The sequence below is a fragment of the Anser anser genome, assembly GCF_964211835.1.
Source record: "Anser anser genome assembly, contig: HAP1_SCAFFOLD_196, whole genome shotgun sequence".
Taxonomy (NCBI): domain Eukaryota; kingdom Metazoa; phylum Chordata; class Aves; order Anseriformes; family Anatidae; genus Anser; species Anser anser.
This window is the reverse complement of record NW_028153830.1, coordinates 1-16,486: the sequence shown is the minus strand read 5'-3', so window position 1 is coordinate 16,486 and position 16,486 is coordinate 1. Positions and strand designations below refer to the sequence as shown.

The 16,486-nt window shown below is 35.8% G+C and overlaps 1 protein-coding gene across 1 annotated transcript; it reads left to right on the top strand.

Annotated features, from left to right (window-relative positions):
• Window positions 1-4,958: 4,958 nt before the first annotated feature.
• On the top strand, window positions 4,959-15,683 carry LOC310891390 (adhesion G-protein coupled receptor V1-like). Its single transcript, XM_083853663.1, has 8 exons — window positions 4,959-5,136; window positions 6,886-7,012; window positions 7,101-7,286; window positions 9,136-9,316; window positions 9,931-10,094; window positions 10,732-10,855; window positions 11,247-11,513; window positions 14,000-15,683. The coding sequence occupies exons 3-8, from the start codon at window positions 7,269-7,271 to the stop codon at window positions 14,128-14,130; spliced, it is 885 nt and encodes a 294-aa protein (XP_083709789.1). The 5' UTR covers window positions 4,959-5,136; window positions 6,886-7,012; window positions 7,101-7,268; the 3' UTR covers window positions 14,131-15,683.
• The last annotated feature ends 803 nt before the right edge of the window (window positions 15,684-16,486 follow it).

Below are 16,486 nucleotides of genomic sequence, written 5' to 3'. Positions count from 1 at the left end.
TATTGCAATTATTAATAGCACGGGTAAAATAATCAAAATAATTAGTTCTAACAAGGATGTATTATTTACGGCTTAGTGGTATTGTCAAGGCAGTTCAATTTTAAATAAGCTTTAAGTGCATCCATAACTATATTTTTTCCAAGCCATTAAAAACAATGTTATCCTTTCTTGCTTTATGCTCTCTATACTTAGACCACAGATATTAAAACTAGCTCTGAATTTTGTCCACAAACTGGAGGAAAATGTATAACATGAAAAATATGATTCCAAAGAACACAGATGAGTAATGATGAGTAATGAAGGAGCAAGAGAGTCTTGTATCTGCTGAAGCTTCTTTATATTTTCTTTTTTTAGGAGCAGATTCAGGTTGAATGCCTGCCCTATCTGAATAGGCCTGAATTGAGACCAAGCATAAATAAAACCAGATGTCTGTAGTGAAATCTATGTGAGAAAGGAAAGACCTTGGTCTTCTTGATGAATGTAGGTGGAACAGGCCATGGAAATTGTGTGTGTGCTTTGTGAGAGCATATATGCATACTAGGGCTGTTCATTTTACCTGGTAAGCACAAACAGAAATCAGTTTTTTTTAAATCTGATTGCTGTTTTTTCCTTCTACACAACGTAATCTCTCACTGGCAGTTATCAGCCCCCCAGTTAAGGTGCAGACAGCTATCAGTTTGGCACCTGGCACAACCAGAGGGCCAGAACCTGCAGGGTATGTGGGCTGGGGACGTGGCCTGTGTTTGTGCTCATGAGTGAGTGGTGGTGAGACTGAGAACTTGGAGACTTTGGGATCTGGGGATAAATCACTTTTATTTTGTGGAAGTGATAATCAACAAACAGACAACTGTTTAGGCAGTCCTTATGCTCCAGCATTTTTTGAGTCTTAACTCATGGAAGTTAGGATGCCAGAACAGATCCATATGCATATGTTACGACATAAATCTCATTTACTATATATAATAAACTGAAGCAACGTTATTTGAAGATTTTTATTGTTCTAGTGATTTCTGTGATGGGATACAGATTTCCATAGGCTGACATTCTGTCATCAGTTTATGTGGAAAATGATTAGACCTATGAGTTATGAAGTAATTTTTTGAAAATTACAAATGTAAAATACAGACTTGACTATTTCACTGTGAAATATCTGGCAGTTTTTAAACATTTTTGGGTTTTAGAGGTTGCTACATGTCAAAAAGTTAGAAAAGCATAGGAGGGCCATTTAAATCACTGTGTAGTGTTGATGGACAGGGCTTAAGGGTTTATGTGTTGTGGGTTACTCACTGCCATACTGCTTAATGGAGCTAGGATTTTCTCCTTACTTGGTAATTCCCTTTGGTTAGTGTCTGTTTCAAAACCATATCTATCTTACTTATGTAAATTTTCATAGAATCACAGAATAGCTTGGGTTGGAAGGGACCTTAAAGATCATCAGTTTCCAACCCCAGTGCCATGGGCAGGGATGCCACCCATTAGATCAGGTCGGCCCACAGCCTAGTCCAACCTGGCCTTGAAAACCTCCAGGGATGCCTCAAGGGTTTGATCAGACTGCGTTTTAACGGGGAAAAAGTCATTTGAAAATAGTAGAATGTTGAAATGAGTGCGCTGGACACCTACTGCTTGTTTTCATTACTTCTCAAAATAACAACATATCTCTCCTGCTATGACTCAGAAAAATTAAAATAGCCTCAAAAATCAAATAAATGATGGATTAAACCTGGAGAGAAGGTGTTTCCTCTGATGAGAGGCACTATGGAAAGTCTAATGTGGCAAATCCTACTTTAATGCAGTTCTTTAGAGCTAGAGCCTGCCTCTAATTAAATCAGTAGATAATCCTGAAAAAATTGAAGAGGGGGTGAACACTGAATGCAAGCAAATTGAGTAATGTTCCACAAGCAATTTCACTTCCCCCTTTTTGAGATACCCTGATAGAAAAGAAAGTCTTTTAGAGAAGTGTGGTTTAATAATGACAGCCATGTAGATTCACAGTGGAAATTAAGTTTCTCATGTGTCTTTCAGAACACTCAGGTTCTGCAGAAATTCCAGATTTTGTCAAAAGTTATTAACTTCAAAGCTATTTTTCATTTATTTATTTAATTATTTTGTGGTTCTAGTTAGTTCTTAACATTGAAATTCTCATGGTACCTTAAACTTAGTCAAAACTCTAATTTCTCCTATTTTCTTGTACTGCATGTTTAAAAAAGTGTAAGAAACATTTTGAAGCTCCTGTCAGTTGTCCTAATTCATCTGTAGTTCTTGCTACATAATAATTATGATTTTTTTTACTGAAAGAATTTCCCTAATGATCAGTCATTTCACATTAGTCTTGTTGTATAAGAAATGCTTTACACACTTTGAGGTTGTATTTCTTTTGGCAGCATCATAAGCATTGCCAGGGTTTACTGTCTGTGACGATATGAAACTTCATGTCCATACATAGCCATTTTACAGGAAAAAATAAGCTGAGGATAAAAACAGGGAAGTGGCTTTCCCAGTGATTGGTATCACCTTATTCCTGGTCAAGAGTTCTTTTCACTAGCTGGAGGAGCTGCTGGCCACGGTTAAGCCACCATGTCAAAGCAGCTGTTTTAACTTTTATTGCTGCTTCTGAATAGCCCTCTTTGTCCTGTTTCCATACTGCTGTCAGAGGAACACCTAAAGAGCTGGTTTCACATACCACGAGGAGTGAAACGGGACTGAACTGGACCCGTGTAGTGTCAGGCAGTCTGGGAGCATCTCCTCCGTGGTGTAAGGGTGGTATATGAACGCCCCTCTGTTCTTCGAGGTTGGAAGTGCACGTGGCAGGGGATGGGGCTGGTGTCCTGGCAGCTCTCTGGTGGCACGGACCCTGTGTCCAGCCCCGTAGCTCCTCCGGGTCGATCTGAGCTGGCTGCTGGAAGTATTATGCAGCTATTTGCTGAACGCTTCACCTTGCCTGGTTTAGCCCTGTATGGACTTAGGTTTAGCACATGAAGAGTACACTGAACCGAAAAGCAAGCATTTGGATTAAAAGGATAAAAGTTTGCAGGATGTGAGTATGATAATTGCATTACAATGTAATTGTTCAAAACAATAGAATTGGGATTTTTTTTTTTTTTATTATTCCTAGAAAAAAGTAAACCTGTGAGAATACTTTACAACAAACATTTTGGATTTAAATTTAAAATGTACTTTCCTAATTTATCTTTGTTCTCTTAATTCTTCTTTTTTTTTTCAATACTATTTTTTAAAAATTTCTTGTTAGGGATATGCATTCTATGTTATGAAAAGTTACATGTATATGCCTTAGAGTATAGATATAAAGAATACTACTGAGTGCACCATTCTTCAAATCACAGAATGGCTCAGGTTGGAAGGGACCTTAAAGATCATCCACTTCCAACCCCTCTGCCATGGGCAGGGATGGCACCTACTAGATCAGGTTGGCCACAGCCTCATCCAACCTGGTCTTGAATACCTCCAGGGATGGGGCAGCCACAGCTTCGTTCATTCATTGTTTGCTTAACAGCATCTTGGAGCTGGAAACCTAAACCTAGCTGCTTCTATTAAGTTTCTGCATAGGATGTTTTATGACTTTTTGGAGAAGTAACTAACATTACTGTGCCAGGGCAGTGATAGCGGTCTGACCACTCATGATATCAGCCAGAGAAAAAAAATGACCAGATAATAAATAAATAAACAAACAAACAAACAAATAAGTAAATAAATAAAAGGATCCAGGTGTTCAAGATGGGGTTTGTATGGAGAAACCACCTGAACAATGTTCTTTTTTACCAGTTGATGGACTGAATTTTACTGGTTGCTTCCTGACCTGAAAGCTGTCTAGGTTTAATACATATCAAAAGCTCACTTGATATAGTGATTCATTTTTATTTTCTGTTGTAAATTATTTTACTAACAGCTTAGCGATATAATTAAATTTTAGCATTACCAACTCTGGAATCTTCTCCTTGATCTTTTCATTGTGTTAATATTTTGCTGTTTTTTGAATGCTTTTGCATGTTTCTGAGGGAAGGGAGAATGTCTCAATATATACCTAGCTTCAGTGAATATCAATAACAAATTTCAATTAATTCAGACTTCCTATTCGAAAGAACGTCTGTGAATGTATTTACTTCTCAGAATTTAGAGTGAACTCTTGTCTGTATTGAATTCCAAATTTAAATTATTTTTGAGATTAGTGGAGCCCAATTATCACCTTACAAACACTGTTTTAATCTGTTTTTGGTGCTTTGATAGACGATACAGTTTTTGTATTTAATGTATTTTTGATTAAGAAAGCCAAAATACATGATTACTATTGCAGAATAATGCTGCCCTTTTGACTGACTTCATGTGGCAGTTTTGTTATAAATGCTTGGTTGAAACTTGATTTAATTTTTTAACCTTTTGATTAGCAAATACCTTTTCCTTTCCCCTTTTTCTTTTCTTTTTTTTGTCCCTTTATTTCCTTGTCCCCTCTTTTTCCCCTTTTTCTCCTTCTGCTTCTCTTTCTTATATTTGTATTTATGTTATACATGTATATATACTACTTTGGTAATCTGATTAACTAAAAAATTGTTGTAAATGAGGTTTGCTGTGATTTTGTGCCTAATTACTTTTCCTTGTGTACCCATCAGTACTCTTTCTGTGCTTATCTGTTTTTATCATTACTTTGTCAGACTGATGAAACACCATATCACAGAGGCACGTAGATGTATTTCCCTAATAAAGGGTTATAATCGTGGATGGCTGCTGCAGTTGTGATCACGCAGTCAGTAATCAAGCTCTTTGAGGAGGGCTTGGTAGGGAACACCTTGAGTGGCTCTTGACATGCTGAATTGGTCATGGGGTCACTCCTCCTAAGTGGGAACTGCCCACTTGCTGGCCTTTGTCAACAGGAAAATGCCAAGCAAGCAGGGTTCCCATAAAAAGAACATTATAAACTTTTGGAAAGTAAAAAGAAAGCCTTCTTTTTTTTCTTTTTCTTTTTTTTTTTTTGTCCCTTTTGTTAGTTTTTTGTTCTTTTATAAGATGGGTAGTATTGAAATTTTAGTAAGTGGCACTTTCATTACTTTCTACATCCTCTTTTTTTTTTTTTTTTTTCCTCTGTGTTGACAGGGTAGAGACAGAAAGGTTTGTCGTGTTCTTTGGGTAAGTGCGGTGAACTGTTTTCTGTCCTCAGTGAATCAATGCTTTGTTTTAGAAGTGGTTGGTTTGGACAGAAACTGTCTTTATCATTTCTTTCCCCCCCAAGAATCACGTCTCTGCATCTCTTCAGACAACGCATGCTTCCCCTTTGGTGTTTCGTTTGATGGCATGGGGTTCTTGCTTGAAGGCATTTCTTTATGTAGGATCTGTGAATGATGAAAGTTATGAATGCATGGCTCAGTGTTTGATATTTGAGTGTTTCATGGAATAATGAATTAATTGTTTTAAACTGCTACAAATACAGTTTGCCCCAACTAAATGGCTGAACTGATTAGAGTTACAGAGTAATTTTCTCTAGTCAAAGACAAGGAAAGTTATCTTGATTTAGACTAACATGCATATAATTTATATAACACAGGTTATTTTTTCTACCGACTTTTTTTTTTTTTTAAACATGTAACAAACATGAGCACGTTACTCTATTAAATAGGTATTACCTATTTTGCATCCTGTACCCTGTCCTGTAGACTGTGCTACAACAATGCTAAGTTGTTTTTGTGTGTGTAGGTTCCAGTTACTTAAAACGTGCTTCTGGACACAGTTCTGGGCCTGATTTCAAAAACTGGATATAATAGATCACATTTCTTCATGAAATAGTGTTTGATAAAGTCTAGGTTGTAGCACAGTGAAAGCACAAAAATATGTACAGTATGCAGGACCACGATTTCATTGAAAAATACAATACTGACAGGAAACGTGAAAGATGCAAAGGAATCTAAGTACCTAAAACTACATGTAATAAATCATATGCAGACCATCAATCTGAAGGTGTATTCTTGATGCATCCTGCAATAGTGCTTCTCTGGAATTTTTAATATAAGAAATTTAAAATGATGAAAATTACTGCTTCTGAGGAAAGGCAAGCAAGTAATATGCAAGGTTCATTACTGTTATCAGATACTGCCCATTCCTGTCACAGAGTACGATCAAGATGGTGTAGGAGAAGCCCAGAGAGAGAAATCCTTTACTGAGAGGAATCTGAAGTATGCGTATTTGGTCAACGTACTTCATTCTTGCACCATTCAGCATGTGCTTTAAAGGAGTAATGAGAAAGGGGAATGAGTCTGAGCTACTGAGAGCAGGTCCAACATTTTGTAGAGTCAGACAGGGATCCTACAGGTAGTCTCCACATCTACAGAAGGCAGGCTAACACAGAGCTGAGGATGAAATCCATGGTATCGAGGGTCAAATTTCTGCCTCTTTATGTCAGTAGTAAACTTTGACAAACAAAGCAATAATGGAAATTTATGCTTTTCAGTGTAATCTCAGCATAGGTGATTTTGGAATTTCCTTTATACCTTGATCCAAGTACAAAGTAGTTCTGAATTTAACTAACTTTTTTTTTTTTTTTTCCTGGCACTATTCTGTTTCTTTTCCTGTGTGTTGTGTGCATGTGTTATCAAAAACAGACAAACAAACAACAGAGTTACTAGCTATAAAAAGCTAATCAGAAACAAACAAACAAAAAGTTACTTCAGAGGCAATTATTTATTTTATTTATTTATTTATTTATTTTTTACGAATGGATAAAACATTCTGATGTTGTATCATTCTTAACTTGTTTTAATCCTTGTAGGTAACTGTTGGCTTTCATAATTTATTCATAAAATTTGTCAATATCCTGATCTCCTCTGTATGGATTTGCTAAACAGAGTTGCAACTTGAAAAAAACCTCTTACCCTCCTTTCTCAGGGTCAGTGTGGAAAATCAGATACTGAAATACGGGTTTACTACTTGTGAAATTACAATTTTGGAAAACGATGATCCTGGAGGAGTGTTCGAATTTTCTTCCTCTTCCAGAGGTCCCTACAGCATCAAGGTAGCTATCCGAGTAACGTCACTTAAACATTACAGACGACTTAGTTCTAACAGAGTGCTAGAAAAAGATTAATTTTATTTTTTTGCAGGAAGGGGAGTCTGTTGAGCTGCAGATTGTTCGCACTAGAGGAAGCCTCATCAGACAGTTTCTGCGCTACACTGTAGAACCAAGAGATAATAATGAGTTTTATGGAAGCACAGGAATTCTGGAGTTTAAGCCTGGTGAAAGAGAGATCATAATTACTCTACTGACAAGGATGGATGGGATTCCAGAGGTAAGAATTAATATTTTTCTCTCTTTAAATTGCATTCACATACATATTTGTTTGTCACTTACTAAAATATAGATGGTTTCACCTGTAAATACCAGCAATTTTTCTGTAACATTTGAAGGCTTTCTTTTTCTTAAGTGTGAGAAATAGATAGAGGAGGAGTGACTGAAAGGCCTATAAGATAGTCAAGCACCATATGAAAGCACTTTATATCAATACAAATCAGGTCTTGTCAGTCTTGCCTGAATATTCATTTCTCTGATATCTCTATTGTTTTGTAATCCCAGAAATCTGCACAATTTGAGGCATGTGTCTGTTGCTTTTCTCTTTGCTTTCTGCTTTTCTGTAGCTTGTTCCCTTTCCTGTGCATCAGCCATCCTGGATTCCATCAGGAAGTTTGCAAGGGTTTGATTTTACCACATTTATGTTAACATAAATTTTAGCTGCTGTGATTCAGCATTTTTTGCTGCCTTTACATGCACATTCCTATGCTGTATTTTGCATAAGCAGTTAGTTGTGTTTGTCTGATCCTGCTAATGAGCTGATCTAGGAGTAAGATGTCAGAAAGCCAGCTTTACAAAACATAAAGGTTTTAGGAAGGTTAATAATCTTTTTGTAGGGCCAGGTGGTCATCAGTCATGGATTGAAGGAGGGATGGAGGACCATATGATGAGGAAATCAGGGGATCACAGCAACTCCAACTTCAATTGCATAGGCTGCTGTAGAAATTCAGGTTTCTTTTCCCTACATACTCCAAAGAAAGGAGACATAAGAAGTCTGAACTCCACTACAGAAGCCAGGAACATAAGTTAATCTAGTAAAACTTAGGCACTAAAACAGCGGGTTATTTAATAGTTCCATTCCCAGTTTTTACTAGTTCATCAGCAGGCTGAGATAAAAGTATTTCCCTGCTTACAGCAGTATTATTAGACTAGGTAAGTCATCCTGCTGAAATGCTCAGGCAAAAACATACGAATTGTAGTGTCAGGACTAAAAAATAAGGAGGTCCTTTTATACTCTTCTATCTCCAAGAGTGGCCAAAAGCCACATACATGAGCAGGACATATATAATCACTTTCCTCCAGAATGCCATCCCAGCCTCCAATGGTGGGCAGTCCAAGGATGTCTGGAGTAATGGATGGTATCTTTGGGTGCCTTCAGATTTTCTTTCTGTTAATTGAAGCAGTTACGCTTTGAACGCAGGTAAGGTTTTAGCATCCATGACATTCTGTAGTACTGAACACCATTGTTTAATTGAATTGTATGTGAAGAACCAGTTCATGTGTGTTTCTTTACTGCTAACCACCAGCCAGTTTCACTGAGTTCTCCCCAGTGTAGAGTAATGCTGTTTTCTAGATAGATAAATGCAATATTTTTTTCTAATGTTCTCTGATACTTTTTTGAAAGTACCATGTCCCATTAGATTAATAAAGCCAGTTGATCAATTCTTTCTAAATTAGCATGCTGTCCATGGTTTAAAAATCTTTGCTTTACCTGTTACAAAGCCAGGAATCTTAAGAAGTCTTGGAGGAAAGAAAATTTACATTTCAGAGTGTGTTACAAACATTACTTGTGAAATTATGCGATTCTAAATTAAGTACACAAAATAAGTCCTTGCTTATAATAATAATAGACTTTTGGAGAAACTGATGCTTTTAGAGATAGAAAGTTCTAACAATTTCCTTTATTTGATAGCATTATACAAACGTTTATTGCATGTAGAATGTGTGTGATTTCATTTTAAGTTTGTATCCCTTTCTGCCTGATGGGGGACTGTGGACTATAGACCATTTTGTTTTTGATGTGGATGTTGAATATGTATTTTTGTTCTGACTGAGTTTCCCTCTTCTAGCTGGATGAGCTATATTCTGTGGTACTTAGTGGCTACAGTGAAATGCCAGGCAAGTTGGGGAATGCCACAATGGTCAATATAACCATTTTGAAGAATGATGATCCGCATGGTATCATTCAGTTTCTACCTTACGAACTAACAGTAACAATAAGTGAAAGCAAAGGAGAAGTCATCCATACCGGTAATTCCTTTTTATTAGAGTTACTTCTTTATCTGCTGTCTGCTTCTGCAAGTCTTATTTTCCCTGTTCTAGGATAACAGAAGTCTAGGAGACTTCTTACTAAAATCTCCACTCAGGACTTTACAGATTGGTACAATGCCAAGCAAGATGAGCAGCGGAGAGTGAAGTGGAGAAGTATGGGTGTGGAAAAACAGAGGGATTAACTGAGTAAAAAGGATTGCTAGAGAATTTTCCAGACAGGAGGGATGGAGTACTGATGTATGTGCAAAGTGCAACGTGGAGGTAGTAGCTCTGTTTGTGGAGAATGAAGAATGGGGTGTTATATAAGAGAAACATAGAGTTAAATCTTCCTATGGGTGATTTTAATTGATCTATTCAGTTATCAATTACTTTTACAGGCAAGAATTAACATGTGAAATTAAAGCAGTTTGCACTGCTTTAGTAATCTGTCTTTGTGTGTCCTTTTCTGTAGCACTCCAACATGTTACTGGTTTCATAAGAAGTGAAATTGGTTATTATTGTATTTCCTTTTTCTCAGTTTCAGATGTTTCAGATGTTCCTTTTTGATTTCTGTTGCTCTGAATATGCACACTGACTCTGTTTATGTTTTTTAGCTGTTTACAGAGTTGTAAGAAATCAAGGAAACTATGGAAATGTTAGTGTGTCTTGGGTTGTTGATCCAGCATGTACCAATGACGTCTATCCAGAGCAAGGGACTATTTTATTTGATAATCTGGAGTTTTCAAAAAATATCACCATTTACTCACTGCCAGATGAGGTAAACACTTTTACAGTGTTTTGGGGTGAGAATATGGGACAAAGAGTAAGTACTAAAACATTAGAGTATAAGGAGAAAAAAGGAATGTGTGTTTCTCAAGAGCCTAATAACTTGTAGGAAATATCAAAATACTTGGGTAGAACTGAGATAATGTCTGCAAATCATAGAGAAATTTCAGAAGCTGTGCATACCTCTAAACAAAAAAGGTAGAAGCTGAGAGTAATTGTACTGTGGTAAAGTTATAGGAAAGTTTGACTGAAACTCGTATCTTGATAACTGGAATCCTAATTTCAATCCTAATCCTATATGCTGATAAATTTGAAGTAATATAAGAAAGATTACACCTAATGATAAATAAATAAAGCTGTAAAAAAAACTACATGTATCAGAAACATAAAACTGGAAGGTAACTTTTGGGTCATCTGTGCAAGATAAAGAGGAAGGGACTTACTTACAAAAACTGTAGATGGATGATAATTTCTGTATAACTGTATGAATTATCATCCCTCTTGAGACACATAAGGACTGACAAATAAAAACAACACTCAGAAATCTCTGGCTTATTAATCCCCCTAACTTTTCATTTTAAATTCTTCAGTGTTTTGTATGCTAGAAATTAATGTCTTAATACTTTCAGGTGCCTGAAGAGGAGGAAGTATTCACCATCAGTTTATTCAATGCTACCGGTGGAGCCAGGCTGGGCAATGTAACCACTGCAATTTTACAAATAACAAAGAATGATGATCCCATTTATTTTGCAGGTTAGATATTATTGTTTATAAATGTGGAATACATACACTACCTAAAACGGATTTTTTTCACAAACCAGATCATTGCGAAATCGTAATCCCAAAAGAGCAAGTGGAAAAGCTCCCCAAACTTTTTTTTTTTTTTGTATTTAATTTATATTTGTTTCCTTCAGAACCTTCCCATTTTTTTGTGTGTGTCATTTTTCTCTTTGTTGATGTTGAGATCAGTTAGGAGGCAAGGTACAAAATATTCTCTCGTACCTGAATTATTTCCTACCTTTATCACATACATCTTATTGTTTCATTGAAGAGGAAGATCCTACTAGAGAGAATTAAGAAAACAGAGCAAATGCAAGCAACTCAGGCTTGAACTCAGACAGATTTGTTGCTTTTGTATTTTCAGAACCTGTGACAGTGAGTGTTCAAGAAGGAAGTGTTGCAAACTTTACAGTCCTAAGGAATGGATCTGCTGATGTCGCTGTTGTTGTCCAGTATATTACTGTTAATGGAGATGCAACAGCTGAAGAGGGAGACTTTGTTCCCAGTGGAAAGAACAGTGTCATTTTGTTTGATGTTGGAGAAAGGGAGCAGAATTTATCTGTGTATATCAACGATGATGATACCCCTGAAACTGATGAAACATTTTATATTATCCTTTTCAATTCTACAGGTAAGTCTTCCTTTTTTTTTTTTTTTTTTTTGCTGGCAATTTCTTAGTATCTTGGTCTTATCATAAAGCAATATTTAAATGCCAAGAATTATACGAATAATGTTTGCTTCAAGATTTTTATACAATAAATGCATACTGTGTTTGAATTTTCATCCTTAATTATTTTATTGGAAACAAAAATCAAATGATAGAGTTGATACTTTGCCTGCAAAAACAACTGGAGTGAAAGTCCCTTTTCAAATATAAATGCTCCAAATTAGATGGACTTCAATACAAAAACACAAAGCAAAAAAAAAAAAAACAAAATTTAGTACCCAACAGTCTTAGGAAAAGAGGTATTCTTTTAGTTATTTTTTTCATGCTCCAGAGTGTATTACAAAACTACATGATTTTTGTAAAAACAAACAGAACTGCCATATTTTGGAGGAAGGGTATGTAATTGCTCTATTTTATTAGTAGCGAAAAGTATGCATACATTTTTTTCACTCTGAGACTATAGTTTTAAAAGGCTTAATTTGCAGAAAAATATATGTCACAATTTACCCAGGGGACCACCTCTAAAGAAAGGATTTATTACCTTAGAAATAACGTATTTTTGTTTATTTATTTATTTTTCAAAGTTTACACTTAAAAAGGAATGACCAAAATTATTCAGCCCATTCCTCACGTTTTTGAAATACATATCTTTTAGAATAAATTATCACTGTTATGTAATATACATGAGAAAATAAAAGTGAAGTATAAGAAATTCATAATTTTTCCAGAGCCCTAAGTATTTAATAAAGACCCTCCCCACACCTAGCTCCAACAAAACTCATGGTGTTGTGGGAGAGTCATTTGCAATTGTGTTATCAAATTTTAATTTACTGCCCTTCATTTTTTACTGTTCTCTAGTTGAGAGGTAATAACAGGCTCTGAATCTGCTGCAAATCTTTGCAATGCAAAGCAAAGCTGTATTGAATCAGCCATTGAAACCTGAGGGGCTGTAATTTAATAAAGCAAAGAAAGATGATGGCAATTAACCATCAGACTATACCTTCAGATTGTGTGACACGTTCTCAAAGTAAAATACCTACCAGGTATTCAATTCAAGATTAGGAAACCTAAAATTAGATTTCTTCATCTGTAAGCACGCTAAGCATCTTAGTTCTCATTACAGTCTCTGATGGTCTTAGTCTTTAGCAGTCGATAAGACTGAAGTGATTGAGGTCATGCTACAGTGGACACCCTGCGGCTGGCCTGTGAGGTTCTCACAAGGCAGCATTGATCTTGAGTTGAATCCTTCCCTGAACATTGGTAGCAGGCAGCCAGAGGTTGACAGGGAAAGCAGTAATTTGAGTATAAGGCAGCTAAGCTATTTCCCAAGGTCGGCTGGTATTCACTGTAGTACCCAGGTCTCTTATAAAATATCAGACTAGGGAAAGGATTAGACAAAACCATTCTTCTTCCTTCATAAGTTTTCTCTTTTGTTGTCTCTTTCTACTTTAATAACTTTCTTCAGGATCTACTGGTAGCTCCCAATACTACCCCATTGGGAACATATCATGGCTTTTCTCCTAGCACATGGGGAATGGGTATCCATAGCCTCCTTTTTCCTCTAAAATGAGCATCATATAGTTTTACAGCCATTCTAGAATCACTAAGAATAAAGAATATTTCTATACATATTCCTGAAAGCAAAAGTTGGTTTTCTTTCTATGATTGGTTACATACAGTGGCCTTGACTGTTCTGAAATTTTTTTGGGGACTGTTGTTCCTGAGAGAAAATACAAATAGAGGTATATGAAGTTAGAGGAATAAGCACATTGTTTAACGTGGAACAAAATTTAGTCGGACACTTTCAAAGAAGACAAAAAATGGGGTGGGTGTGGACACATTATGTTCATCTATGGACAATGCAATGGAGTTAGAATTAACATCCCTTAATATTTACCTGTACTAATATGCACACTGAAATCCTGCTAGCTTCCCATCTACATAATAAGAATCTTATGTTTCTTCCTTTTAGATATTCTTTGATATGGGAGTGAATAAACTCTTAGACATTGCTCATAGCTTGTATTTAGTTTAAATGCAATACTTTTCTTCTAGGTCTAAAGAAGGTCGGGGCTCTCTGAATACCTTACTCTTTTATTCTGTACCTCTGAATATCTTATTCTTTTGACTTGTCCAGATGATCAAACAGAAAATGTTACCTCACATAACAACTACATGCAAGGATACTGTGTAGTAAGAATCACATCTTCTCAGTTCATGTCATTTTTCCTGAAAATCTTACGTCTTGCTCTCTGGATGGTACACTACTTAAATACTTTTACTCTGATTTGCCTGCTGCTGAATACCTCAAATTCTGTTTTTCACTGACTTTTATAATTGTCCTTTTCTTTGTATAAAAGCAATTGTAGTGAGTAGAAAACATAATTGGATTTAGAGTTACCTACATTTCTGATTCCAATTTTAGTAATAATAATTGTCCTCTTTTTTAGGAGATACAGTTATCTTTAAGGCTGGAATGGCAACAGTTATTATTGAAGCAAATGATGATCCTAATGGAATTTTCTCTTTGGAACCTTTAGAGAAGCCAGTTGAAGAAGGCAAAAGTAACATTTTTTGGTAAGTAACGTTTAAAGAATATCTTTGCACTCTTTTGGAACTGGTGTATGTGGTACTTTATAAATAGCACTTTGATTAAATCAAATGCACAAGTGTGCATTGATAGAAGTGCACTATAGAAAAACAGTTTTACAAAATTTTGGATTAAATGATTTGTAATGTGTTGAAGACATCACCTGTAATACTATGGAGTACACAGTAAATATTAAAAAGTGCACAGAAGCTCATGTTGAAATGTAACTAAATAAGACTTCAGCATTGATGTTCTGTTATAATCTCAGGAACCTGTAGATACAGAAAAATCTGAATGATTGAGCACAATATAACCTAGGCTGACAGAAAAAGAAAAAAAACCACTCAACAAATAGCTAAATAAAACTGTGTGGCACTAGGTGGCTTTTTGTACCCATCTTTGAAATTTTCAACTGCAAACTACTGTATTCTTTCTTTCTGTTTTTGTATTTTTTTTTTCTTTTATCTGTTAATTACAGATTGAAATCTATACTTAAAGTCCGGATGTGACACTCTTCATTAGTCTGACCTTTGAAAGTATTTTCCTTTGTGCCACCATGATATATTGAAGAATTAGCAGGGTTAAAAATTGAATGCACTTGGCATCTCGCCTTGTTACATTCATTTCATAAATTTACTATGGGGTTTTAATTGGATGAAAAAATGATTTTTCGTTAAGAAATCTTGAGACAGGCTGTAAAGAGAAGTTAGGTCACAATAAATGCGATAGTGCAAATAGTTAGGGAAGAGGTTCTTCTTGCATTTAAAAAATCATCCTTTTTTTTTTGTCTGTTTGTTTTAAAGCCTTGAAGCAGATGCTTATGGCTGTGAATTGGTTCTTTATGCTTGTGTCAATACATCTGAAATATGAATAGTCTCAAGAAAAGAGGATATTAAGTTCATTGTGTGTTTGTTGTTGTGCTGTTCACTGTTTTGGGCTTTGTTGTTTTTTTGTCCTTTATAGTCTAATCTGCAGGATAATTTTTGTGGATTTGGTGGTGTTAAGAATATTGTTTTGATGTAAACATGCTTATATACAGGTGCTTTATGGAATTATAGGATACCAAGATCTCCAACATCTGAGGAACCTGCTCAGTCATCATTGATAAAATATATTTACTAGGGATCTGTCTCTTCCATACTGTCACTACTTTGACAGTTGTGTAGCATATAAAAAAGTGGTCAAAGTAGCATGTAACCAAACCACCGAAAACACAGAGGTTTTAATGAGGTAATTGGAGTTAGTGCAGCAGCGCTACACAGCTGGGATAGAGCACCCTGGTTAACGCCACAGAAGAAAAACCTTTGGAAGCAGAAACAACATAAATGTGTTGCTGTGGCTGGACTAGTTTAGCTGAACTAATTCTTCAACCTGATATAATCTATTTATAAGGCATTTTATGTCACCGTGCAAACCGACAGAAGCAAACTTCCTGTATGTAAGCGCACTCTTAATAAAGGCACTGTATGGGTCACTTTTTATTTGTAGTGCCTTTTTGAAATTAGTGTAATTGTGTTAGCAGATAGTTACCAAAAAAAAAAAAATCTTTTCATTTACTACGTTCTTAATCGCAAATAACAGTAGATTTCTGAAAGCCGTAGAATGTAATTCTAATTTAATACAAGTGTAAGAAAAAGTTTAAGTAGACTTGATGACTGAAAGGAGAAACGTTTGTGGTTAAATGTAGATGATTCTCTTTCCTGTCTAAGAGTGTCCAAGTATATTAATTTTTAATGTTAACTTTCTGAACTATTATGCATTCATATTTATTATTATAAATTGGAATTACAAGACACAGTGATGTGTAGCTTCACAGTAGTATTCTGCATGGACCTGCGTATGCTACTTCTGTTTTCTAAAGTACGTATTCCGGGAGTAGAATTGTACTGCAAAAGTGGTTGCCTTTAAAAGGAAGGCTTCATGGAACAGTTGTAGTATATTAGTATTTTACTTTATATTACATAGTATATTACTTCTTACTGTAAGGAAGATTACAGTAAAAGGAGTCTCCACATTTTCCTTTTCTACTCAACGCTGATGCATGCCTGCCAGGACTCTCATTCTTTCTGTATCACTGAACAGGATTTTGAGACACAGAGGACACTTCGGCAATGTTTCTTTGACCTGGCAGTTGTTTGATAATAACTCTGCACTGAAGCCAGGAGAAGAATTCTATGAAACTTATGGGACTGTGTGCTTCATGGATGGTGAAAGGTCGAAGTCAATAACACTACGTGCCATTTCAGATAGAATTCCTGAATTCAATGAATTTTACATTCTAAAGTTGGTGAATGCTTCAGGTATTGTCTTCCATATCACCATTTCCTTCATATCTGGTAGAAAAGAG